Source organism: Lissotriton helveticus, chromosome 4_1, assembly GCF_964261635.1.
Source record: "Lissotriton helveticus chromosome 4_1, aLisHel1.1, whole genome shotgun sequence".
In the NCBI taxonomy this organism is placed as follows: Eukaryota; Metazoa; Chordata; class Amphibia; order Caudata; family Salamandridae; genus Lissotriton; species Lissotriton helveticus.
Window position 1 is genome coordinate 656,414,183 of NC_136063.1, and position 27,410 is coordinate 656,441,592.

The following is a 27,410-nucleotide window of genomic DNA, read 5'->3' on the forward strand; positions in this document are numbered from 1 at the left end:
CATTAAGGCTCTGTGCATCTCTCACAGTGTCCGACATGGTAATAAGGTTGTATATGATTTCATAGAAAAACTATTTAATGAAGTACCATTACATAGAAACTATTTCATCTAAAATGTTTAAAGAACATTTTCAGGATGAATAGCATTTTCCTTTTCATAGAAACGAATCCATATTTTTTTCAAAATTGGCTTCTGTATACTAATTTTCGAAGGGGTAAATTAAAGGGTTATAGGTCTTATTTTAAGAAACATGATTTCAATTCTTTACGTCAGGGAACATTTTGATGAATATCTTTTAAATTTTCATACAATTACTTTGGATGCTTTAATTCCCTAAACCCTCCCCACCCCTAAACACCATCCTCTTTGCCATGTAAAAATAGCTCCCCACACATAAACTACACCCATCCTTGACCCCGAAACTGTATCAATCCCTGAACCATAACATTTCTTTATCACCCTTCATTGCACCTAAATTCCACCCATTTTGACCCCTAAACTCCACCTATTCCCAAACCCTTGAAGCTCTTTCTACACTTGAACGCAGCCCATCTATTAACCTAAAAAACCCTTGCTATCCCAAAGTTCTACCCAATCCTGAACTGTAAAAAAACCTTTCTACACCTAAACCACACCCATCTGTGATCCCTTAAAATCCTGCACCACTTCTAAACTCCCTTCATTCTTGAACCCTAAAAAACCCTCAACACCCCTGAAAATCAGCCATCAATGACGCCTAAAACCCCTCACCACCTCTAAACTGGACCCATTCATGACCGAAAAAATCCTCAACACGCCTAAACTCTCCAATTCCTGATTCCTAAATAATATTGTTACGTAGAAACTTCATCTATCCCTAAAAGTAAACAACATTAATGCCGAATTTTTCTTCCCGCATCCCTTCACGACCGCGTTGTAATTCTGCATACCATTACTCCGCAAGTCGGAACAACGACTTGCGGAGGGGGGGATGGGGGGGGGATTTAAAATCCAACACCTTCCCTAGTGTCCGACATCCAGCGCCCCTCCTCCGCAAATCGTTGTTCTGACTTGCGGAGTAATGGTATGCGGAATAACAACCGCGTTGTGATTCCATGCGGGAAGAAAGACTGCGGGAAAAAGAGGTATATTCATCCCTGAACCCTTAAAACTCCACACCACCCTAAACTCCACCTGTTCCCGCGTTCCCATCCCAAAACTATACCCTCACTGATCTGTGAAAACAAAATAAAATGTCATCAACCCATAAAACCTAAACAATCTCAACACTCCAGCATGCAATACATTCATGAACCCTAAAATAATCTCATCACTTCTAAACCCCACTCATGCAAAAAGCCTAAAAAACCCTCACCACCCTAAACGTCAACCATGCCTGGGCCCTAAAAACCAATCAGCCCTAAATATCACCCAACACTGAACCCATAAATCCTTCTCTACCCCTAATCGTCATCAGTGTGTGGTTTTGGATATTCCTAAAAATAATATTTCCTTCAAAATATTTCCTTTAATTATTGATTTATTTGTGTTTTCTTCAAATTGTCTTAATTGTTTTTCCATGATTTTGTTTCCTCCAATGTGATTTCTCAGTTTTAACTTGTCCATTAATTCACTTTCGTCAGATAATAAATCTATACCTACAAAATATATTTCAGGCATACTGGTCCAGACAGGGCTATTATTCAAAGAGTTTAACCATCAGCAAATTAGGGCTAGGAAGCTTAAGTTTTTTGACCCAAATGTAAAATTCTGGACAGTAAAAGGTTCTATAAGCTACTTGTGGATGAAACCCACCAGCTACATGACCTATACCATGAAAATTATTACTTTTCCCATCAGTATCATGTAAAAATTACACTATGGATCAACATTTTACTTACCTATGCTAATCTGAGGGGCCCTCCTAGCTTCTCCCGAAAATCATATTCAAATTCTGACACACCTTTCCGTCCCAAGAATCACAAGCCCCAGTTACTCACTGTATTTGAACTTCCATCTGCCTTTTAGTTAACCAGTCACGAAGCTCCGCAAACTGCGCCCTGAACTTGAACACCCACTATGGCCTGACACACTTTTCTAGGTTAACTTTTCACCATAGGAGACAGAACAAAATTCAGAAACCCAATACATCTATAAAGTCCACTATGCATAATCACCATGAATGTCACTTCCTAATTCATATATATGCTCACCTTCATGACCATATTTGGGCAGATTCATCTATTTTGCCACAATGGAGCATGTCTATGGTCACACAAATCACCTACACATTCATTTAGCAGATAGCTCACCCTTTTCACTCTAAACTTACACCTATATTTCCTTATTCTGGCTGCCCTGCACAGTCATTGAGGCTAGCATGCAAAACTTTATTATGCCCCAGTAGAAGCAGATGTTTGCCCCTCATGAACAGTAGGTATCTGTCTACACAAGCAATGAATGTGTTCTGTTACTGGGGTTGGTTATAAAGCGGACCAAAGTAATTATAACTGCATATGGGTCCACTTCTTGGAAACTAACTAAACAAACTATAGGGACCGGTCCTTAATGCTCGCTGGTACTCACAGAGATAGAATTTGTCTGAACTTGTCAGTATTTACTAATACTGATGATAGGTCTACAGTAAACCTAGAGTAGACCTCAAAGTGTGGGTTAAACATGCTCTAACACATACACATATAAGTCGTCATTATTAAACAAGCCTAAACTAACTAGGAATAGATGTTAGATTAATCATTCTGGAGCTAACAAGCAATACTGCCATGTATTTATGTAGTGGTAACTTGCAATGGAAAATACTTCAGCAAAAGCATATATAGAACATTAGAACTTTCTATTTTTCATTACCAGTTGTTTTTACAGAAAACAGGGTTACACTGTCTTTGTACAGCAATGGTTCGAGCACAGCCCAAAGTACTTTTACCACTAGCAAGACAATTCTCTGTCTCTCTTCCCCAGAGCCCTACACGTGCCTGAGGATAACATTCTCCACAGCAAGAATTTACAAGCAGCTGAGAAATGTCCATAGCTCGTCCACAAACTGGTCCTGCACATGAGTACAGCCAGAAAGAACAGCGTTAACTGGCACACTTTTGAATTGTTTTTGACCATTCACTTCCTTTTGCACTCAAGCAATCCTGCATTAATCAACTAGTTATATTTGTGTTGAATTATGACACAATGACAAGAAAAGCAGTTGTTTATTGAAATATTCCATAATATAAGTAGGTCTAAAATGCTAAATGTCTTCTAGTGGTGAAAAACACCCGATAAACCATCCTGTTATAGGAGCTGTTTTAGGACTTTTAATGGTTTTTAATCAACTAAGCAATGAAAGAAAAGTGAATCACCTCAATTTTTTTTGATTGCAGTATTAGTAGACTTATTCATCATTTCTGTGAAAGAAAATGTACATTTCACTTTGAAAAAAGGTCCTCTTCGTTGAACATATTCAAAGTACGTTAATGAATTAAGGAGAGTGGAGCCAGCCTCTGCCTAACATGGCCACTCCATGAAAATGCTGTACTGATGGAACAGAGATCGCTGCCAAGCTGAACCAGCCTTGCATGGATCTCTGCTAATCCAGCCCATCACCTGTCTCTGGAGCGACAAATACTCCCCTAGGATTCCTGCTCCCTCTTTATCAATCGCGAGCAGGTCCTGATACGTACCTTAAGTTAGAGCCTATCCCTGAACATAACTGAAGAGCACTATCTACTGGGGAACTTTCAACGTTACATTCTGCTTTGAACCCTTTAGAGAGGCCCCTGCCTGATTAACGCTCTCCTACCTTGAGCACCGAGGCCCTTCTGTGCTACTAATGGAGGGAATTCACATGCATGTAATGAGAGAGAAGAGAAGTCCTGAGTGCAGCACCTTCCATCATGATTCCTGCCTGGCAGAGATTCCCAGCAAAGTCACAACCCACTTACAATCAAATTTAGGATATTGGGCTCAATCCCTCCTTCTCCCCATGCAGGTCTGTCCGCCTCTTGTGTAATGGTCAGTTCTCTCCAGTTGATCAAAAGCTAATGTTTCCAGATCCAAGAATTCCCAATACCACAACAAATCCAGGAGCATCAAATGAGGTCAAACTTTATTTTTTTCATTAATGTCCATTTTCCAGAGCATTTGCGAAACATTGAGTTTCATAGCAAACATTTCCAGAAAGCAAAGGCTTACCATCAATGCGCACAATAGTTTCAAGTATTTTCTTTAGTTATTGAAGCAGATATTGATTAGTATGGAAGGTTTGAGTCATAAAACAGCTTTAAGGCCCCATCATCAATAAAGTCTAGTATATTTAAGGGACCTTGAGGTATCGAAAGTTGCATGGATACGGGTTCTTCCATTGTATGAAAAACTCAAATCTGCAGGAGACTTGAGCGAGGTTTGTCCTTTATGACCGACACCTGAAGTCTCCCAATAAGGGTGGTCAATCTTTTATAAAATGTCCCGCTTTCCCACAATTGAAACATAATCCTGCTATGCATATTCTCTCTTTTTTCCCTGTTGTTAAGTATTATCTGATGTTTTCTAGCTGCATACGGACTTCAGGGGAACTTAGGACCTCATTGCATTGTTCTGTAGATGATCTTATGAACGTTCATCTTGGATACCAATGTCTTTCCATACACCTCTGTTTTTGTTGAGCCTCAATCTGCAGGGTAAGGTCAATTGGAGGTAGTGGGTGGATTGGCCCCTAAGGAAAGAGCATTCATTCATTTTAGCTGGAGATCATTATAAAAGCTGCTGCGTCATCAGTTCTGGCGCTTTGGCCAACCATTGTTGGTAGATACTAATGTAGGTAATTACAATTTTAGATCAAAAGCATAGGGTGGGTAACCTTGCACGGGCAGTCATTCAAGTCTTTTCTCCCAAACAAAGCTGTTGACCGAACGGAGAATAAATAGAAAGTATAGACATTGATTTACTATCAGTAATGCAGTATGTGCTAATCTATCCTTACTCAGATTTCAGATATTTTGACTCATCAATAACAAATTACTACAATTTTGCCAATTTTCTTTTAATTACATTGGGCCCTAAAAGACTGGAAAGTGTGTGGATCACCTGATAGTTTTTCAGAAGGAGCCATTTGTGTGGAACATAATATATTTGTGTATATAAACACATGTATAAAAGCGGTCCCAGTTATTGGTCCAAGAAACTGAGATGGCACAAGCCTCAAAGAGAACTCAGATCCAGCAATGAGTCCTGGCTGACACCCCTGAGAATACAAACTTCCAGAAATGGCGGTCGTGCCTTTTCCTTTCGTGCCCCCACTTCCTGGAACAAAATGCCCCTCCATCTCTGCATCATTTCTGAACACAGCCTCTTTCGAAAAAAGTTAAAGACCTGGCTTTTTGCTAATTAAGCCTTTCTAACATCTACTTCCTGTCAGAGCAGTCTGCGAGTGCCATGAGACTCCTCGGATGTGATTTGTGCGCGATACAATTGTCCCTGAATTGAATTGAATAGGGGGAAAATACTGGACTAAACTACTGGTTCCAGCTTCTTGGGAGCACGTGGAAATGATTAGTAAGGGAAGCTGGATTGTCAAACCTTTGAAAAGCCAGAAAGGGTTGCCACTATGAGGTGATTAATTGTATCAAGAAGGTACAAACATTCTTATTGAGTGAATTCAAAGTCAGCTTTTTGTTATTGATTGTGCCATGAGCTGCAGGGGACTGACCATTGAAATTAGTTTATCTGGCATATGTTATGACCCATATGCTATCAAGTGCAGGATATCAAAGTATGTCACTTCTTACTCCCACATGCAAGTCAACCTATGTCATGGGTGAGACTTGGTAGTGAATCTGGTACTAATTACAAGTGCAGAAAGAATGGTAATTTTACTTATTCTGTAGTTTAGTATATATTCAGAAATGTTTACGAAACACTTACTCACGGGATGATGACATCGGTGATGTTATCAGTGATGTAATTTGAGATTTCATCAGTGATATCTCTGGCCATGTCATGAATGATGTAATTTGTAAGGTCATAAGCAGTGCACTACGGGGGTGTAAGTTATAGTTAGCTTAACTGTAACTGCTGAATTTCACTGGTTTTGTATGAATGAAATCAGAGCCTAACAATAAACTCCCTGTAACCTTTGGGTTTTAAGTGAATTTCTAAGGATTTTTTTTTTTTATTAATATTTTTTTTATTGATATTCATTTCAACAAAACAAGAAAGCATTCTCATACATAATACAGCAGTGCAGCACAACACTTCATCACCATAATCACTATTCCTCCTTAGACAGTCACCAATTTACAGTACCCCATCATCTGAGACTTGGCCCCGTCCATTTAACCACCAATCATCACATCATCACATCTCATCTGAGTTGAAGTCATCTTTTTCGTGGTCTGAAGGTGGGTCACAAATATCACCCCTATATTTGTTCCATGCCCCCAATTTTACTCCACTTTTTAGGGCATCCTCTGCTGCTGTACACTGCTCTCTCGGCCAACATGGCTGCATCCATGTCTCTTCCCCACGCTGTGAGTGATGGCGTCTCCGTCCCACCCCATTTTTGCACTAGATTTAGTTTGGCGACTATAATTCCCAATGTTACCCAATTCTGCCCAGAGTGCGTTAGGTCATTTGGCTCCCATATATTTAATAAACAGCGTCTCGGCTCCGGCACCAGCGAAACCCCTTCCGATTGAGACATGGTTCTCATTACCTGCGTCCAATATTCCATTATTTTAGGACAGTCCCATATGGTATGAAAGAAGGATCCTTCTTCCCCGCAGCCACGCATACAGTAGGGGTGTTCTGCCTTCCTATCCTGTGTAGGGTGCTTATAGTGTAGTAAGACCTCTGTAAGATGCGGAGCTGCACCAGTCTGAGGCACGAGGGCATGCCCACCTCCCGTGGGGATGCCACCGCCTCTTGCCACTCTGAGTTGTCAACCTCGCCAATATCACAAGTTCAAGTAGTCTTTATTCGATTAGTGCATCATAAAAGACATAAAATACAACATATACATATAAAAATGCTTTAAAACCGTATTAAATCACGTATATAATCTACATAAGTGTTATAACAAAACACATTGCACATAGCCTAACTAGCAGCACATATAATACTATGCTAATCGAAACACAGAGACAAGAACTTTATTAAAATACCACTGGCTAGATGTTTTTTATATACCTGTTTCTGACTAGCCAGGCCCAACCTAAATATTTTGCTAGCCCCACAACAATTAGTGGGGTTAGGTTGGTTTTTAAAATACGACTAGCTTCAAGGGCTGAGCGGGTACCAAGGCTTCTACAGACCGGTTTTAACCATTTGGCTCTAGGTGCAGAGTACAAGGGACACACAAACAAAAAGTGGTCAAGACTTTCACCCTGGCCTGGACATTTTGGACAGTGCCCAGACTCACCGAAACCCCATTTTTTTGTGAAGTCCCTTAAGGGTAAAGAACCGCATCTAAACTGGTGAAATAGTTTACGATCCAGGGGCTTGGTGATCATATCCCAGTATTTTTCGAGCCTGGGAGTATCTTTATGGACAATAAATAGACCTGTAAGGTTGCTCGAACCCAGTCTCGTATGTCTCTTGTGGACCACCCAGTCCCAATATCGCGTTTTTAGATCTTTTTTAGTAGGGAAGATGGCAGAATCAGGGTTAGTCCACAAGTCACCATACCCTAAGGACAAAAGGGAAGAACTTAAGTCCTTGAACCAGCCTATCCTTGAGGAACCATACAAGTTTTTAACCTCCAGGCAGGCCTTTGCATAGAACAAAAGTTCCGGCGTTGTCCATAATCGTCGCCAGAAAGCCAGGGGACGAAACCTTGCTTGGTCCTCCACTGGTTGGCACCCAAGGTCATACAGAAGCGGGATCCGGGGAGTTGACTGAGGGAGGCCCGTAACCACTCTGAGAAATTTGTTTTGGGCTAATCTCAGGGGATCCAAGTTACTAAAACCCCATAATTCCGCCCCGTAAAGGATAGAGGGTAAAACCTTAGACCCATAAATCTTAAGTAACGGTGACATTGGCTTAGTGTAGGAACCTTTGTGCTCTTTTATCAAGGCGCCACCTATCTGTAGATGCTTTAGGGCCATAAGCTCAACCTGATGGGACCAGCTTAGTGTCTCGCTAAATGTGACCCCCAGGTAGGTGAAGTACTTGGTTTGTTCCAATAATGACCCCCCCATTGTAACACTTGAGGTGATTTGAGTGTGACCCCTTAAGACCATAAATTTGGTCTTTGATACATTCACCTCAAGCTCATGTTCGCTGCAGAAACTCTCAAACCTCGACAGGGCTTGTTGAAGACCCTGTCTGGTTTTTGAAATCAAAAGAGTATCGTCAGCGAACATGAGCAACGGTATTTTCATTCCAGCTAAGGATGGAGCGTCCGTGGGATGGGTTTCAAAATACTTGGTGACCCGATTAATATATAAGGAAAAGAGGGTGGGGGCCAACACACACCCTTGCCTGACACCCTTGGCCACAGGGAACCTGCCCGTCACCTCACCTGGTTTACCCCAGCGAACCTGGGCGTAGGTGTCTGTATGTAAATTCACCAACAGGCGAACAAGAGGGGGCGGCATACCCATTTCAAGCAGACACTTCCACAACCCAGCCCTCGGGACGAGATCAAAAGCAGACCGCAGGTCCACGAAGGCTGCGTATAGGTTGCCCCTGCCCAAGAAAACCGTTTTCCAATAAAGGAGCATGAACCGATAAGCCTGGTCCAAGGTGCTCACGTGGGCTCTAAAGCCAGCTTGGAGAGGAGTTAGAATATTAAAATCCTCAATCCAATCCTGCAAGAACCAGGCGGGCTGCAACTTTTTGAACCGCATCTATAAGGCTGATCGGCCGATAGTTGGAAGGAACCGACCGATCACCTTTCTTATAGATCGGCAAAATTTCAGCACCCGCCCAGGATTCAGGAATTTTGGCACCAGTGGCTAGTGCGTTTACCAGATAGACTAGATAAGGTACCCACAAGTCGTGATCATGTTGGAATAGATCAGCCGGGATGCAGTCGGGACCAGGGGCCTTACCCCTAGGAATAGACTTCAGAACTAATTCAACGTCTCTAGCAGAAAACACAAGGGGCTCAATCGAGAGTGGCCAACTGATGTTATCATGTGCGGGAACACAGCACCTAAATTGATTCTCATAATATAATACCCATTGCTGTTGGTCCACCGAGGCTGGGCTTGGATGATCATCATGTAACAAACCCCATTTAAGTAAGTGCCAAAATCGTTGTAGGTTACGAGAGCCACATGCTTCAGAAAGTGCTAGCCAGCGTTCTTCATCCCATGTGGCCTTAGCAGAATGTTTGGCAGCATTAAAGGCCTTCCTACAAGACTTAACAAGGGCCATGTTCTTAAGTTTGAGGGCCTTAACAATTCTGCGTGGGTCCGACGACACTCTTGATCAAACCAGCTAGAGGATTTCTTATTCCCATTAATACCCTTTTTGGATACCGACTTAACAAATAGATCTTTCAGAGATATAAACAATCTAGAGTGCGTATCCGTAAACATTATATTTATCTCCTCCTGTGTGTCGCAATTGGAAATCACTGCCAAGGAGTTAGAAACCATGGATCTAATTGCTTTTCGAGCTTCCATATCCACAGAGATCTTAGGCCAACGAACCCTCCGCATATCGTTGGTAAGAACAACTTCCTCCTGTACTATATTAGACAAGCGATTAACCAACCTCAAGAAGGTACAGTCCCTTAAATCCATCACCAATGGATCATGGTCGCTTTCTGGGCGTGACTTTACTTCCATGTCCACTACTCTAGGCCAAAGTTTCACATCCAGTAAAACGTAGTCGATACGGCTGCTGTATCTTCCATTACAAAACGTGTGTTTGCCCAGCCTGTCGGAGCGCACTCTACCGTTTAGTGCACGTAAACCCAAATCCAGACATAACCCTTTAATAAAGGTAGCCGATTGGGACCATTTTTTGATAGGTGGTAAATCAAGTTGGGGTATCCCCAGGCCGTGTCCTCAGACTCTGTTAGGAGACCCTCATCTAAACTCAGTGGTTCAAAACATGTGTTCAAATCACCCATTATAATTAGATGACCGTCAATGGTGACTTCACTTAGGTATGCATCCAAGCAAAGAAGGGCAGGGGAAACCCTACCACCCTGGGTGCTCCTAGCATATACATTGATCAACAAAATATTCAACCACTGGTAGATTTAATACTGATCATTAGTATGTCTGGGTTATCAATATAAACTTCCTTGACTGACACTCCCTCAAATTGACGGACCCAAACAGACAAGCCACCCATAGCTCGACCTCTTTTCCCTCTAGTTGCAGGTTTATTAAAATTCAGATAGCCTGTGAGGAACAATGGGAGAAGCGCCCAGGTTTCCTGGAAGGACCAAACGTCACCTTGATGAATAAAATTGGTCAAGTCAGGAATACACAAGCGCGACTCCAGACCCGCAATATTCCAGGAGCCCAGAGTGGTACTATTTCTACCCTTTGGTGCACTGGCATTATTTATAACAGGGAAAGAAACTTCATCAGTCCTGGGAGCAACACTATCATCAATTGTAGCAACTCCAGAAACAATCTCAGAAAGGATACCTGGAAACCCACCTTGAATACCCAAACACGTTTCAATACTCTCAGCTGTTTGAACAGTCGAAAGCTCTGCTTCAGTTAATATCACCTTATCTATGGGCATACACAATGGTTTAAAACCCCTCTCATTACCGGGGGCTACCCGATTTTGTAGGTTTTCCAGATGTATAAACAAATCAGCCTGAACGCCCGCTGAGCCCAAACAGTCAATATTATCCTCCGTAGCCCCGGGTATAATAGCTGGTCAATCGTTAAATGCCAACTCTGATAGCGGGTCATAGAGATTCCGCAACGGAATACTCCAGACCTCATTAGACTGGGTATGCTTACTCAAATTGTTACGAACGGGGAGGAAACCTTGGGGCTGATTGCGATGTGAAAAGGCTGATGAAGAGGGTAGACCCACGAACTGAGACTTAGGGTTAGCCCAGAATGGGGTATAACATGAACCATTGTAGCTAGACTGTGCATAGGAACGAAACAGGGCTTCAGGGTTGATTGATGGGCCAAAAAAACTGGGTGTAAAATTAGACCATCTTAGGGGCTGGTGCGGATTTTTAGAATGATGATGACCTGATCGTTTAAGAAGAGTCTCAGGATAAAAATAACTGAGATTCCTCGTTGAGATCCCTTCCTCATTATTACCCACATACCAGTCTGTTAAATGGGGAGCGACTCTATGGTCTCTGAAGTTAATAATCACAGTGTCACCTTCTATATCCTTAGGTCGTAGACCCACCCACTTGCATCTCCTGACTGAAACAATATCCCCATTAAGATGGGCTGGAAGGGGTCTATTAGTTTTCAGCCAGAAAATGACTTTGTTTTTTAAATTATCATTATTTTCCCGATTCCCAGTTGAAATAGGTGGAACTCCCATCAGTATAATCACATAATTTGCTGAATCTGGAGGGAGATCCACAATATTCCTATAATTAGTGGTTTGTCTAAGGATATGATTGGCAGATTTAGCAACCCCCAGATTGGCAGAAGGCAACAATCCCTCTGAAGATGGCTTTTTAATAACCCCCAGGGGTTTAGCTTTAGCAAGGTTTGTAACACTAGTAGATTTTGGTGCCATATCCAAATCTTTGGGTTTTGTGAAACCTACAGTTTTATTATCTTTAGATTGAATATCTTTAGATTTGTTACTAGCAGGGATGTCTATGACACTAGATGTAAGTGGTGGGTTAGAATGTTTATCGTAATTGTTGGAGTGAGGGATGGTGCCAGAAGCCAATGGACAATCCAGTTTATCCCCTAGTAGCCTTACACGTTCCAACAGGGGCAGCATATATGATTTAAAGAGTTTCTCGAAGATATCGAAACTCTCCTTATTATGGAACCCTGATGCTACATCCTCAGGTGGGGCTAGATGAGACAATGATGTTGTAGGGGCCACAACCACCGGCAAGGACATAAAATTAGTAATAGGATTAACTAATGATGGTGAGAGAATCTGTTGACATAGGCCTTTTCTTTTAACACCACCCTTTTTCCTTTTTTTCCTAGGGGGAGAAGACACAACCTTTTTTATCTTAGTGGTCACAGAGCCACTAGCCCTATTATTTTGTTCCAATAAACTCTCGCAAGGACCAGCACAACCCAAAGACCGATTTGTAAGTGTAGAATGCAGGTTGGGTGCCAAAATCTGTGTGGTTGGAGTGTTAAGATCAATTAAACTAGTGGTAGAAGAGGAGTGCCTTTGTATGAGATCTTCACTATGGGTGCTGGTACATACTGGGGAATCATTAGGAACCTTAAATATACTGGGAATTTGATCCGTACCAGACATATCTGCCTCATTAGCCAACTTCCCTTGAGCATCCACATCATGAGAGTTGTTAGGAAGGGGTTGGGTATTCAGTGGGAGGAGCTTGAGATGTTCTATTGAACGTCGACGCTCAGCACGTCTCTCAATTAACTGAAGTTCCTTATCAACCTCCTTATGAGCTCTCTCGAAATATTTATCGAGAGGCCCGAGGAAGGACAGACCCACAGTGGACGGAAGTGAACTGGACATGTCGACTGTAACACAGTGGATAAAAATGTTATATAATCCTAGCGCAGACCCAGACAACTACACCAGAGGAATACAATACTACAAGCAGCACTACAACAATAAATGTCAATGACCAGGCCCAGCCCGGCCTCCCACGGCCCCGGACGGCCACAGACAGTCCCGCCCTTGTCCCGGGCTTCTCCCGGCGCGCTCCCGCGAGGCGGAAACACTGGTCACCTTTAAAAAAAAAGACAGCTGGCTCATAGGCTGTTAGGCGGGTGGGCGTGGCCAGCGGGGAGAGCAGCCCAGGTGTGACAGATTGGGCGCGCAGGGACTCCTGGACACTGGAGTCCCTGCCTGTGTGCTCGCAGCCCCGCCGACGCAATCACCTGCCCCGCGCTCCTCACGGAAGAGTTCACAACAGCCAACAGCTTCAGATGACAGAGAGCGCTGCGGGACCCGCGAAGCGGGTCCGGCGAGGCGCTAGGGTGATCCTCACTGCAGAGACACGCAGGAAATACAACAAAGGAACCAAGGACCAAGTAAGGGCAGTCACGATGCACGAAAAGGGTCCCAGTGAGCTGTAGGCAAGGTCCGCTTTTCACTCCGTAGGCGGGTGGGCGTGGCCAGCGGGGAGAGCAGCCCAGGTGTGACAGATTGGGCGCGCAGGGGCTCCTGGACACTGGAGTCCCTGCCTGTGTGCTCGCCGCCCCGCCGACGCAATCACCTGCCCCGCGCTCCTCACGGAAGAGTTCACAACAGCCAACAGCTTCAGATGACAGAGAGCGCTGCGGGACCCGCGAAGCGGGTCCGGCGAGGCGCTAGGGTGATCCTCACTGCAGAGACACGCAGGAAATACAACAAAGGAACCAAGGACCAAGTAAGGGCAGTCACGATGCACGAAAAGGGTACTAATTACACTAACAGGTAGCATTGGGGTCCTGGAATGATTATTGCACCTCTCCCCATCAGAATGTAGGATGTGCACCGGTGTTGTGTAATATGTGGTATCCCCTCGGGATCCGGTATCCCCTTGCTTCTCAGAGGTTTTATCTGATCAGGCATATTGTTTTCTAAGGATTTTTAAATTTGATTTCCTAACTATATAGTCCCTGTGACCTTTGGTCTATTAAGTGAATTTCTAAGGTTTTTCAACTAGTACTCATGTTTGCAGAGTGGTGGAGAAAGGGGGCGTGCCTCTGACCAGCTCTCAGGAATCATGCTGTGTCGGGATTACTGGAGGTAACAAGAGGGCTTCTGGGCCCCTGAGAACCCTCAGCATCCAAGAGGAATTAATCCCCCACCAGCAGTGTGCCATGAAGTAAGTTTGCAGAGGGATGGAGAATACCAACCGATAATGAAAGAGGACTAAAACAGCAGTATTCAACCATTCTATGACTTCACTGAAGTATGGAGGGACAAAGGGGTCCTCGATTATGATGAATATTGTTAGATTTGGGGGCCCCTAGTTGGCACAGGTAGGTACTTGTGACAAATAGGGACCCTTGCCTCTAGTCAGGGTAAGGGGGTACACTCCCAAAATAACCCCTGATCACCCCCTTGGTAGCTTGGCACAAGCAGACAAGTTTATCTCAGAGGCAGTGTGTAAAGCATTTGTGAACACATACAGTAACCCAGTGACAACACTACAGATGGACACCACACAAGTTGTAGTATAAAAATAAGTATTCTTTATATAGACTTAACACAAGAACACAAACGACAAAAATCCACAATACTGTACTTAAAACGGTAGTTTTAGCTTAGTTCTGTTTAGTTCCTAAAATGCGACAATTTGAGTCAATGTACCTTACGATGCGTCATGCTTCCACAATGAAAGTGTTGCATGGATTAAGATGCGGCAAAGATCTGGTGCAAAGAAATAAAGATATCGCTTTCCCCTTGATATGACAAGCTTCTCGGTGATGCGGCGACGTCTGCCGCAACGTCAATCCTCTTCTCCGGCAATGCGAGATGCTTTCCATGATGTGAGACGCGACAGGCCATGCGACACGCTTGCTGTGATGCAGCGGCATGTGCTGTGAAGTCGATCCTCTCTCCTGGCGATGCGAGTTGCTTCCACAAAGATGCGAGCCGCGACCGGCCCTGCAACACTCTTTTCGGAGATGCGGCGGCGTCTGATGCGACGTCGATCCTCTTCTCCTGCTTTGATCCGCGACAGGCCCTGCGACACGCTTCTCGGAGATGCGACGGTGTCTGAGGCAACGTTGATCCTCTTCTCCTGCGACATGCTTCCCGGTGATGCAGCGGCATCTGCGGCGACGTCGATCCTCTTCTCCGGCGATGCGTTGCACTTCTTGATGTGAAGCGGTAGCGGCAGTTTGGCGACACGTTTCTTGTTCTTGAGTCGCGCTTCCAGCTCCTTGCGACATGCAAGCCCTCAAAACGTCCAGCACAGCTGCAGGCACTCTTCAGGAAGACTCTTGGGGAGCTGGTGGGTGAAGTGTGTTGTCCCTGAGACTTCAGCAGGGGGCAAGCTCTGTTACAAGCCCTTGGAGCTCCTTCACAAGTTGAAAATAAAGTACACAAAGTTCCTTTCAGTCAGGCAGCCACTGCAGGCCATGCCCCCAAGCAGAACTTCAGCTTAGGGATAGTCTCTCCTCAGTCTCTCTGGTTCCACTCCTCAGCAAAGGTTTCTTCTTGTTTGGCCAGCAGTGATCTAAATTCTTGGGATCAGGGTCCCAATACTTATACCCCAAATTCCTGTATCCTCTGAGGGCAGAGGGCCCTTTGCCTACTCCAAACCAGTTCTGGAGCACTCTGTTTACATGACTCCTTCTTTCCTTTCACAGTGCAGGGCAGAAACATCAGGCGCCCCACAGGATGTGGAGCCAGCATTGTGAAGGAAAGGCACAGCCCTGGAGCACTCTGTTGACATGTCTCCTTCCTTCCTTTCACAGTGCAGGGCAGAGACATCAGATGCACCACAGGAGGTAGAGCCAGCATTGTGGAGGGAAGGCACAGCCCTGGAGCACTCTGTTGACATGACTCCTTCTCTTCTTTCACAGTGCAGAGCAGAGACATCAGACGCACCACTGGGGGTGAAGCCGGCATTGTGGAAGGCAGGCACAGCCCTATTCAGGTCCCAGGTGTAACTCGTTCCACCCATCTACTTGCAGATCTCTCTATTCACCACTGGGCTGACTCACCCTGTCTCCTGGAATCCCCCAGCCCTGTCACTCAAACTCCAGACAAGGAATACACAACCTAGCAGAGGCAGACTTGGATAGTTAGACAAGAAAATACCTACTTTCTAAAAGTGGTATTTTCAAATAAAGAATGTTAAAATCAGCTTCACTAAAATATGTATTTTATCATTATGAGTTCAGGCATACTAAACTCGAATTTCTACCAAGTTCCCTGAGTCATTATAAGGAGGATTATATATGAGGATTATCGAATGTAATAATCTAACTGCCCATTCTGGCCTATGGAGAACAGATAGCCTTGCAATAGTGAAAAAAGAAAATGGCGTAATTCACTATTAGAGCATGCCACCAACACCAGGGCATGTCTTACTTTATACTTACAATGCACCCTGCCCTTGGGCCTACCATAGGGGTGTCTGATATGAAGAAAGGGGAAGGTTTAGGGACTGGCAAGTGGGTGCACTTGCCCAGTCAGCATGGCAGTACCAGACTGCACACAGGCTCTACAATGGCAGACCTGAGACACATTTTACAAGGCTGCTTCTCTGGATGGCACAACCACTGCTGCAAGCCCACCAGCAGCATTAGGATTTACAAGCCCTGGGCACACTCAGTACACTGTACTAGGGTCTGACAAGTAAACCAAATTAGCCAATCATGGAGTCACTAATCCATACATCAATTTATAATAGGGACAGCATATGCCCTTTAGCACTGATCAGCAGTGGTAAAGTGCCCAGAGTCATAAAACAGCCAACAACAGGTCTGAAAAAATACAGGAGAAAGGCAAAAAGTTCAGGGATAACCCTGCAAAAAGGGCCAAGTCCAACAAATGTCAATGCCTGAGTGTGGAAGATCCTGGTGACCCCACTTTTTATGATATAGGGATGATTCATAAAAAAGAGGAGGCACCCCCTGAACGTCCAATTGTGTCATCAAAAAGCAGCCTTCGAGAAAATGAATCGATATTTGTAGACTATTTTCTTTCTCCCTTTGTCAAATATTTAAGTTCATATGTACCACTTATTTTATTAGAATTATCCATGACATAATGTGGGAGGAAAACGTCCTACTTGTTATAGTTGGCATTGAAAGTTTGTACACATGCATATCGCACCAGCAGGGTCTTTGGGCAGTGGAATGTTTCCTTAAAGGAAAACAGTTGAAATTTCAGGAACACAATATGATAATATCACAAAAAAATATATTTCTGTCTGAACAACTGCATCTTTCTTTTTTCTTGGCAGCTGTATCGACAAAGGCAGGGTACCATGATAGGCTTGTGATTCTCCCCCAGCTATGCAAATGTATTTGTATTTGTGGGCTGGTGGGAGATGCACATGGACTGAGCAGATCCCAAAGAGCATTGGCTGGACAAGGTGGGCCTGTCGGTTAAGTATACAGATGATCTGTTCATTGTCTGGAAGGGGTCCCAAGAGGAGGCTGAAAGATACATTGCAATTTTGAATAATAACAGCTTAAATCTACAATTCACTAGCTGTATCAGTGATAGAGAAGTATCCTTCTTAGACATTTGGTAATTGGTGAAAACAATCGATTGCCAACAAGGCTGGAAGGAAAATCAACAGCCGGCAATTCAATTTTGCATGCCAGAAGCCAACACCTACGGAGCCTGGTCACCAGAATCCCGTATGGGAAGCTTTTACTCCTGAAGTGGAATTGCTCTACAACACAAAGCCATACACAGGAAGAATGAGAGGTCATACACAGATGTGAGAATAATAGGTATTCCAAAAAAGTCTTGAAAGAAGCGGCTAGAAAGGTGCATATGATGGACAAACAAACTACTGATTCCCAAGCAAAAAGAGGAAAGAGAGAATTTGGTGACACTTTTGAATTTTTTGGCAGACTCTAAGGAAGTCTGCCAGCCAAGTAGTGAAACGTCATTCTGGCATTTTGCAGGCAGATCCCATGATTGGTCCCAGCACCCAGTATTACTCACAGAAAGGATATGTCATTCAAAGATCCACTTGTGCATAGTCATTACACCGATAAGGCAATAGAGAAATCAAAGGTGACTGGATTTTTCGCATGCACTATATGTAAGGAGAGCAGCAGTTAGGTTTAAGAGTATGGGGTCCCTGGGAGAAAACATATGAAACAGATTACCAAGCTTCTCAATTGCAATGCAAGCATTGTGGTCTATTGTCATTGTTTGTTTCTTAACAGTATTTTTTTTATTGCCTAATTTCTGTTATGGTTCTATATAGCGCTTATACTTGGGATCAAAGCTCACCAGGTATTGGATCTTGGCCTGCATAAAGAGCAGGACGTTCCACAAAATTCTCTTCATCCGGTTTGAACCAACAGTTGAATGTTATCCACATTTCCTGTTGAGAGCCTGTGTGCTTCATATACAAGTAATCTAAGTGCCATTGTTGCTGTAGTGGAGTATTTGCATCGGATGTAATCTGCACTTTGCTCATCACACCCACATCTCTCAGTTCATCCTGTTCAGTAAAATAAATAACAACATGTTGATTGGGGAAGTACTGCAAAATTACCTTTGTCTTACAATAGGATAATGATATACATTAAGAATTTTTAAAATCTTGAATTTTCTGGTATAAGTTCTTTGATCAAAACATTTCGTTAAATTGCAGTTCACAATACCTCTCTGATGTTGTACCAAAATACTCTAGTCATATTGTCAGAAATAATGATTTTTTACAAACTTATCGCCAATTGGAGATAATAGTACAAAATCTACACCCATACACCCAGTGGGGCTATATTTGTGCAAAAATATTTAAAACACAACATTTTTGTTGAAAATATTTATGACTCTGATAATCTGGCATACACCCCAGTGGCAAGAGACCTGGGGCTCACAACTTTAATTCACACCACCTCAGTGCCAAATTAGCACAACACACATACACACCACCACTGAAAAGATATATTTACATTCTGCTAAAAATGAACACTTCTCCCTCTATGTCATCAACCATTTCCTGCTCATCATTGGCACTGCCAACAGCCTCCTACCCACAATGTATACCATGATTAGCATCCATCACATTATTTTCAGCCTCATAACTAATCTTTCCTCTAAAAATATCAACACCCTTGTGGAAGCGTACCTCTAAGATATTCCCTTCCCTCTTTGTATGATCTAGCCTAGATGCCACCTTGCTGAATGCCCTAACCATAAAGACAGCCCGCACTGTAGCACTATGGCACACTAAATTCACCCCAAAAGGACTTCAAAAAGCAGCTGGTTCGCCTCATCTTCAACAACCAAAAGAATACTGCAGTGCGATAGACTTCATGGAACTTTTATGCTGTTACACTATTTTAAGACATACAAAGTTATCACAAGTCTCTTCCTTCTAAAAGTCGAACACCACTCACAAAAAATAAAGATGCCAACAAACTAACCTAATCACCTACTGCACATGGCCCCAAACTCTCAAAAGTCAACTTTGTCCTCTTGGAAATGGTGATCCTATCTGAACAAGTTCTTTTAGCTTTTAAAAGTGTTGGGTGTTAAATATCATATGGCTTTTTATGTGATAGTTGAGTCACCTACTAATGCCGAGTGATTTGATTTCAGAATGCTTGGAGTAAAAAGAGAGTTCAGATGCTTAGCCAAGGATTGCCACTGTGAAAAGATGAGTATTGACTCTTCTTCTGGATGTTTTCATTTGATTCAAGGCTCTCACGCCTTGTGTCATATTTTTTGAGAATCATGTTGCTCACCCAGTAATATTTTATCATATTTCAGAGCTGCTGCTACATGTTAATAGCATAACTAGTGGCAGTGTGAAAATAATGTTTGTAGGCACCTAAAGGTCTAGCCCAAGAAGATATTGCAAATAGTTACCTTTATTTAATGGAGTGGTGTGGCTCACTGGTTAGAGGCGGCAGACCTGTAAGCAGGGAACGGCTCGGGACCAGGGTTCAATTCCCGACGCGGCAGGATCTTGGACCAGGGTCAACGGACTCGATAATTATCACCTCAGTGCCTACTCTAACCAGGGAACACACACGGCAACTCTGGGCATTAAGCTTGCCTCATCTCTACAATGGCCCCCACAGACGCCAGGGATGCCTGGTTTCACCCTGGAGATACCCAGTAAGAGACCATCTCACAGGGAAAACCAGGACGGGTTCCCCAGAGGTCTACAGCGCCAGGACACTTGGTTAGAGTAACAGTGCACTTTAAAAGTCTTCCACTTCTTCTTCTTCTTCTTAACTAGCTTTAGAGTGGGCATAGCAATTTCAGAGTGGGTTGTAGGCTCAACCGATAAAAGATCTCGCTGCACAATGTTCAACTTTTTAATATCCACGTGATGTTTAGTTTGGTCAACAAAGCAGCTTATTCTTTTTCATTCTCATTGCATTTCTTTGACAAAATGAACACTTTTTGCATTTTAACATTATGAGCATGGGTGCCTTTGCTAATGTGTATTTTAAAAAGCAAGAATGAAAAACCTCGATCTGTGCCGAGCCTGATGTAATTTCAGCCAAAAGACTTTTGTGTCCCAGTGTTCCGTAGAAGACTAGAGAGAGCTGTACAGGACCCATGTCATCGTCCATTGCTGATCCACGGAGGTCCATTATCCACGCACCAGAGGACCGGTTACTCATCTGAGAAGGCCGGGGACTGGAAACCTGCCTTTTACCTGAAACATAGAATATATTGTTTAAGATGCATGGGATAAGAAGTGATAGACGTTAGCTTTCTGTATAATACTGTTCTGACCCTCAACTAGTGCTCTGGAATAAGGAAGCAATTTTGAACACGTCATGACATACGGAGACTGTACATTTACACTAGAAGGATAAAAACGCATGTTGACCTTTACCAGATTCGCATTTGTTAAGCAGAGGCTAGGCAGACCAGAGAATCGCCACCCTCATCTATAAAGTCTTGTCATTGGCTCATTTCCTAAAGCAATGTTAGCTGAACCGGTCACCTGCTTTATCTGTGAAGACCCCTGACTTGCAGACATGTTGCTGGTGATTGCCACATGACGAATATGTTCTCTTTTAATATTGATGCCAAAAAAGTGAGTTCTTCACTAAGCTCCGCAGAGGTATTTTTTAACAATGTCTGGCCAATAATCACTGGGTCATACAACTCCAGCTCTGCTTTGATAACACACACAATCTGCATGCCACCCTAGTTAATGCTTCCGGTGGAAACCCATTAAGTGCAGTACTTAGCAGAGAAAATAGCTCTGAAATAAACCATACTTACTAATGAAGTAAAGAAAAATAATAACAAATGGTGCTCGTTTTAATAAGTTAAGTAATGGAAACGAGTCTGCGTCAGGGAATGATATGCAGGGGCGGCTCTAGGCTCATGGGGGCCCTGGGCAGGGAGCGTAGGTTGGGGGCCCCGGAAGAGGGGGTCCAGGTGTTGCGGCCCCTGTGGCCGTGGCTTATATATGCCTGTACCAGCGGGCCAGCAGTGGGTAGGGAAAAAAGAGAAGCCAATCAGGAACCTAGAGGAATGCAGGCACGAAGGCCAGTGAAGAGGGGGGGGGTCAGGGTGTTTGGAAGTTGAACAGAGCCGGAGGCTGCCAAATCCCTGCCAGGGGCCGCTACGCAAATATGTATCCATCCTCAGAGGATTTTACTATATTAAGGATATATATTGACGTTGTGACCCCTGGGGTTTGGTGGCCCTGTGCAGGTGCACAGCTTGCACATGCCTACGGCCGCCCCTGTGATATGGCACAGTCTGAGACCCTCCTCGAATTTGACGGAGGCTAATGCAGGCCACAAAACTGACTGCGCTTGCGTATGTCACCACTGTTCACTTTCAGTCACAATATCCAGTGGGTCCGGAGCAGTCGAGCTGAATTGACCACACACGATATCTGCATGAGACAAGTAGCGGGTAGTGTCTGCCAATATCTCTCAGATCCTCAATTCTCGGAGTTTTAATGATCCCAAAGAACTTCTCATGCTGGACACAAGTCTGGGATTTTTCTACGGTTGGCCCAAACGCATGGAATGGCCTACCACTGGACATAACAACATACATTTGCAAAATTAGCTTTATAGGAGAGCTATCGAAACCTCACCAAGTAGGGGAGGCTCAGTGGACAGATACTTTTCAGGATGTTTTATTTTTTATTTAGGTACCTACAGACAATTAAGTATGTGAACTACGCCATGTAAATCTATAGAATAAAAAATAAATGAATACTATAGATTTGTGTTCTTTATGATGTGCCACCCAGCCCCATATATCACTGTAGGAATCTTACAACTTGTACTTCCCTGCTGCTTTCCATATCAACAGGGTGGGAAGAGGAGGATGTGGCAGGCCCCACATGAGTGTTATAACGCTTCCTTCATATTCCTGCTTCACCCCTAAATTGAGGAACAAGTTTTTCTGCAAGTGTTCTCGCTATTTTTATATTTACTCTGAATTAATATAGACCCTACTGTGAGCGAAGGCTAAAGAGGCCTGCAATCATGATGAGAGATATGCCATGTTAGACCCTGTTGGGTGGAACATAGAGCAGACAAGGGCTATTGAACTCCAACTGTGGTGAATGGGTTTGTTTGCAACCGGTGTCCTGGGTCCACCCTTGGCTTCAACCATTTTGACACTTGACTCTTTGGGTCGCAGGCTTCTCAAGGAGGTACCGTGAGGGACAAGAGCTCTGAATGTAACAATCAATCAATAGACAATAACGTACTGTAAAGCCCAGTGATTATATTTTAGTCCAAAGAAGGAACTTTAATCTCACAGCAAAATTAAATACTGCAAAGTTCAATAGGCCTTGGAAGGAATATATGTAGATTGTAGTACATACATTTATACTTATACTTTTCTAAACAGGCCCGCTGTTTTTATTTTATTTTCTAATTTAGGTGCCTAAGTTGCCCAAGCAAGTAGCCAAAACTCAATAGAATGTATGCACCAAAGTTTCACATGGCTGCAAAAAAACTTCATTTGTGCCTACAAATCCAATTGAACTCACTGATTTTAGTTTGTTAATTTATACTTGTAAATGCATTTCGTCTAACATGGGAACTTCTGTATGTATGGTGACATTTTAGGTGTTAGTATATCTGCTCCTATAGGTGAGTCTGTAGGGCTTTCCATGGTGGGCAGTCAAGGGTGATTAACACCCACAGACTTGCACATTTTTGGGTACCCAAAATGTTTGAAGATTAAATCCTACCAAATGGTATTTAACAAGAGTACTTTTGTTTTCAGTATGGGAAAGGGGAGGGTGCCTTATGTCAGATTTACGCTATATGTACCCACAAAGTACTCCTATGAATCTGCAACAGTCATAGCTTCCCACGAGTAATCCTAGAATTATTTGTAAATTTCTAAAACGTATTTTACTCAAAAGATAGTCCAAAGTTTACGGATCAAATTCATGACTTTTCAGAATCATGGCAATAGAATCGGCTGTGAAATGCTAAGAATGGTAGGGATTTAGTGCTTTCTACAAAAAAACATAGGGCCCTAGTTTTTATTTCCTAGGTTGCAACAGTATGCTTAACCTTTAAAAGCCAATGGCCTGTTTTGCCATTTTTGAATTTCCTTTCTTTAGACTTTGTATTTTAAGTTTTTAACTTTCATTACACGTGGCAGCTGATTTATCTGAATTATTTCTGTTTATCAAGGTATAGCGAACTCAAACTGAGCCCATTATAAAACACAATTCAAAATACTTCAAGTGTTCAAGTGCTGCACTGCAAATTAGTCACACTTGCTTTCTAAGTAGATCTGGAAACCATGGGCCCTATTCACCAAGATTTTGTTATGAGTAAATGTAACTTACTCATGGAGTACTCCTGGCTTACTTCCAAATTTCAGCAGTAAGCCGAGATAGAAAATGGGATTACTCCTTGCTTACTTCCGGAACACAGGAGTAAACCGTGAGTACTACAGGAGAAAGCCCCGGAGTACAACACTGAAATTGTTGTGCCTAAGCAGTGGTAAGCACTGCATGTTTATGATTTTGTGTTACTGTAAACATATTTACCTAATGTCATCACTTTCCCCACTGTTTGACATGGTCCAATGTGACTATCCAGCCAGTTCCAAAACGGAAACACCCACTCGTGTTCGGCACTTTGAGATTCACGAATTGTTACCATTTTTAGGAACATCCCAGACCCATATCCTTCACCATCATGTCCAACAACTATCTTTTGTAGCTGGCTTAGTGAAACAGCCTCCAGAATAAAAGAATCCACCTGGAAAAAAACACATTGGTTAAACGTTACTGAACCCACATAGAGGATGCACAGTAATTGCACAATCATGGAGGTAGGATCATGTGTGTAGTAGTAGAACATACAAACCCGTTGAGCCTAATGTTACCCCTTCATTCTTTGTTTGCCCCTCAACCGATTCCTATTCAATGTGGAGGGGTTAGGGAAATTGGGAAAAAGCAGGCCTCCTGATAGCCTTGTACTACTAAAATATTTCCACTCAACTTGCAGCCAACTCACCACGCCAACCAAATTCAAATACTACACTAATACCATCAATGGAGCATCCAATTGATGCAGGACACTCTTCAAGAAAATCAAGTATTCCATCAACCCCTTTTCAGGCTAACCTATCCTGCGCACCATCGATAAGGGCAATGCATAAGCCACTTCATCCATGAAAAGATAGAGAAAATTTAACAACACATCAACAACTCAAAGATTACACCCCTACTACCAGAAATACAACCCTACATTATCTCATAGTTGTCCTTCTTGAATTGCCTCTCAATCACAGATGTCATAAACAACCTCAATTCCCTCAAAACCACCTCCTATAAAGACAATGTCTCTTCAAAGCCCTCTCTAAAAATACTCTCTCACCTCTATTTGGTATCACCAATGATTCCCTCGCCCATGAAATCTTCTTGGAAATCACTAAGACTAGCAATATCTTTCCCTTCACTTTACACCGTGTTGCTGTACCAAACTACCTACCTGCAGTTCATGTGCAAGATTACCAAAAAAGCAGGTTACACAGTCAAGGATGGCACTTGCCTCCAAATGCTTCCGAACCTCTCAGCTGCCACATTGCCAACAATCCCACCCTCATCCACACCCTGATATCTTATATGTGATTCACAAGCTTTGATTCCCCTTCTGCCTATCAAATTGCCACCATTTCGAATTGATGAGCAGCTTAAGATTGAAGAAGCTCCCTATGATTTATGGAGCCCCCTGTACTGCATTGTGTCCCCCATCACCTTTCTCCATTGTGTTCCCCATCAGCTTCCTCCTCTGCATGGCACCCTTTAATTGACATAGAAATCGAAATTCACCCATCAAACTGCTAAACAGAATTATACATAAAAGTGTTATGCATGCATTCAACATCCAGTGATTCAAGCACTGCCTCCATCACATCCAGGCCTGGATTATTAGCACCTACCTGACACTCTGCTCCAACAAGATGGAATTCCTCCTGTTCTCCATAAAACACCAGCTAGTCACAACTGACCTCAATGAAATAAATATGGAAGGCTTCAACCCCTAACGTTAATTCAAAGCCAAGTTATTCGAATTCTCTTTTGACTCGACTGAGACCTATCCCTCCAGGGGCACATGGCAAAGAACACATGCTGCTGCCCGCGTCCCACGCAGGGGGACATCGGCAGGGCAGCCACCTTAGTGGCCACTAGTCACAGCCCCCCCCCTGTCTAGGGCTTGAAGGAGGCGCGGCGAGCCTCGTCTGCCCCTCCCCGGGTTCTCCATGACGCGCGGCCAGGGAAGGGCTTACCAGTGGGGTCGGGCCAGTTACTTAAGCTCCGGCCGCCCCCAGCTCTGCCTCTGTTCCTGCTTCTGTTCCTGTCTGCCCGCGCTCTGCACGTTGTTGTCCGTTTAGGGATCGCCGTCTGTCTAGGTGAGTGCCACGCTCTCTCCTCCCACCCCCCACCCCGTCCCTGGGTCAAGCCCTGGTTGCACAGGGGCCTGGTAGAAGGATAATACCGCAACAAAGGGCAGACACCCAAACCACAAGAACACGCCCTTCCACAGTCATGGAGAGTAAAAAGCTTCTATACCAATAGAGCTTCCTTCAGATAATAGAGAGGGCAGGAATCAGCTGGAAGTATCGTCAAAGGCGCAGTCTCTTGAAGCATTGAGCTTGCCTCATGTATTCATCCCGTCGCCCCACTGGCCACACTCATGTCATATGTCCTGTTCAGGTACAAGGAGCTGCTCTATGCATCGGGCCGGCACCGCGCAGCTAACGGCGGTGGTGGCATCCCAGCACCGGGGGATGTTGTGGCCTGTGGGGGGGGGGCTCCGGCAATTGGAGCGGTGTGACCGGCTTGTGTCCCGTAATTGGCACCAATTTCTGTTGACAAATGGGAACCTGTTCGAGTATTATGACGCTACGCATCCCGCTGCTGTTCATAATCATGTGCTCACTCTTCTTTATGCCTTTCATGTGCTCACTCTTCTTTATGCCTTTTTTAGCGTGGACAGTATCCGAAGGTGTCGAGCGCTTCACAGAGGGAACTGAACTGACACAGGAGAGCACGAGAATGGACACATTATACAAGCAGACGCTAAGCTACATGAAGCAAAGTGACATACTTGAGCAAACGATTCAAGAGGTAGCTAACAGTGCATTGCAGGATGAAAGAGTGGCAGGTGTGCAAGTTTCAAATGCGTACGATGTACAAGTAGAGGGAAATTAGCGCGATACAGGGCGGACACTCACACATAAGCACAAACGTAAGGCAAGCAATGGTGGCACTTGTGCAGGTACCGGAAGCAATGACATGGTAAGCGGTAGCATAAAATGTGTTACAAGGGGAAAGTGACGTGTGCTTGTTACAATAAAGTACCATACACAGGTAGAAGGATATACTGCTATAATTGGCAGACTTTCCAACCACAAGTACCACACGGGGACAACACTTCCGTAGTCAAGGGGAGTAGGAGTTTCTATATTAAAAAGGCCTCCCGTCAGATAAGAGAGGGCATCAAGTAAATCTGGAGGTGTCTCTGACGGAGGAGAACTTTGAGGTCAGTTTGAAGCCTGAGAGGAGGAGGTGTTTCTGAGAGGGAGAGTAAGGGGATGAGTTCAGAAGTGACTCTAAATCACACACCCCTATGTGCAATGGTCGTTAGCAGAATGAGCATGTGGATATGTGACTTAGTTTCAAGACACCACTTCTGCAGCAAGCGCTGGAGGTATGCAAGTAGGTGCTCCACCAAACTCCTGCGAGAATGTATTGTGGGCAAAATAGTTCCCGTAACTCAGTTGTGCAAGGGTACTAAGTACAAGTAGAGGTACAATACTGCAATACATGACAGGCAGTCAAAATACACGGACATACGTTACGTAGGCAAAGGTGGCACTGTGCTAGTACCGGCAAAGGACTAAGTGAGAGGTAGCGAACAGTGTGTTACAAGAGAGAGGTGACGGGTGCATGTTACAAATGAGCGCCGTACGCAGGTAGAAGGATAATACAGCAACAGATGGCGGACACTAACCACATGTGGTACTAATGGTCAATAGTACTGCGATACATATCAGACTGCCAAACATAAGAACAAACGTTACGTACGCATTGGTGCCACTTGTGCAAGTATCGAAACAAACACAAGGTAGAGGTAGCAAACAGTGTATTACCACAGGAAAGTGACGGGTGCATGTCGCAATTGAGACCAACC

General features: G+C 43.8%; 1 protein-coding gene across 1 annotated transcript in view; it reads right to left on the reverse strand.

Annotated features, from left to right (window-relative positions):
* The window catches only part of RP1 (RP1 axonemal microtubule associated), a 1,491,030-nt gene that overhangs the window by 68,822 nt on the left and 1,394,798 nt on the right, over positions 1-27,410 (reverse strand). Inside the window, exons 37-40 of the mRNA XM_078686181.1 lie at positions 23,756-23,969; positions 20,226-20,416; positions 18,025-18,238; positions 11,241-12,623 (exon numbers count right to left, since the gene is read on the reverse strand). Coding sequence (XP_078542307.1) covers positions 11,241-12,623; positions 18,025-18,238; positions 20,226-20,416; positions 23,756-23,969 — 2,002 coding nt within the window. The remainder of the gene's footprint in view (positions 1-11,240; positions 12,624-18,024; positions 18,239-20,225; positions 20,417-23,755; positions 23,970-27,410) is intronic.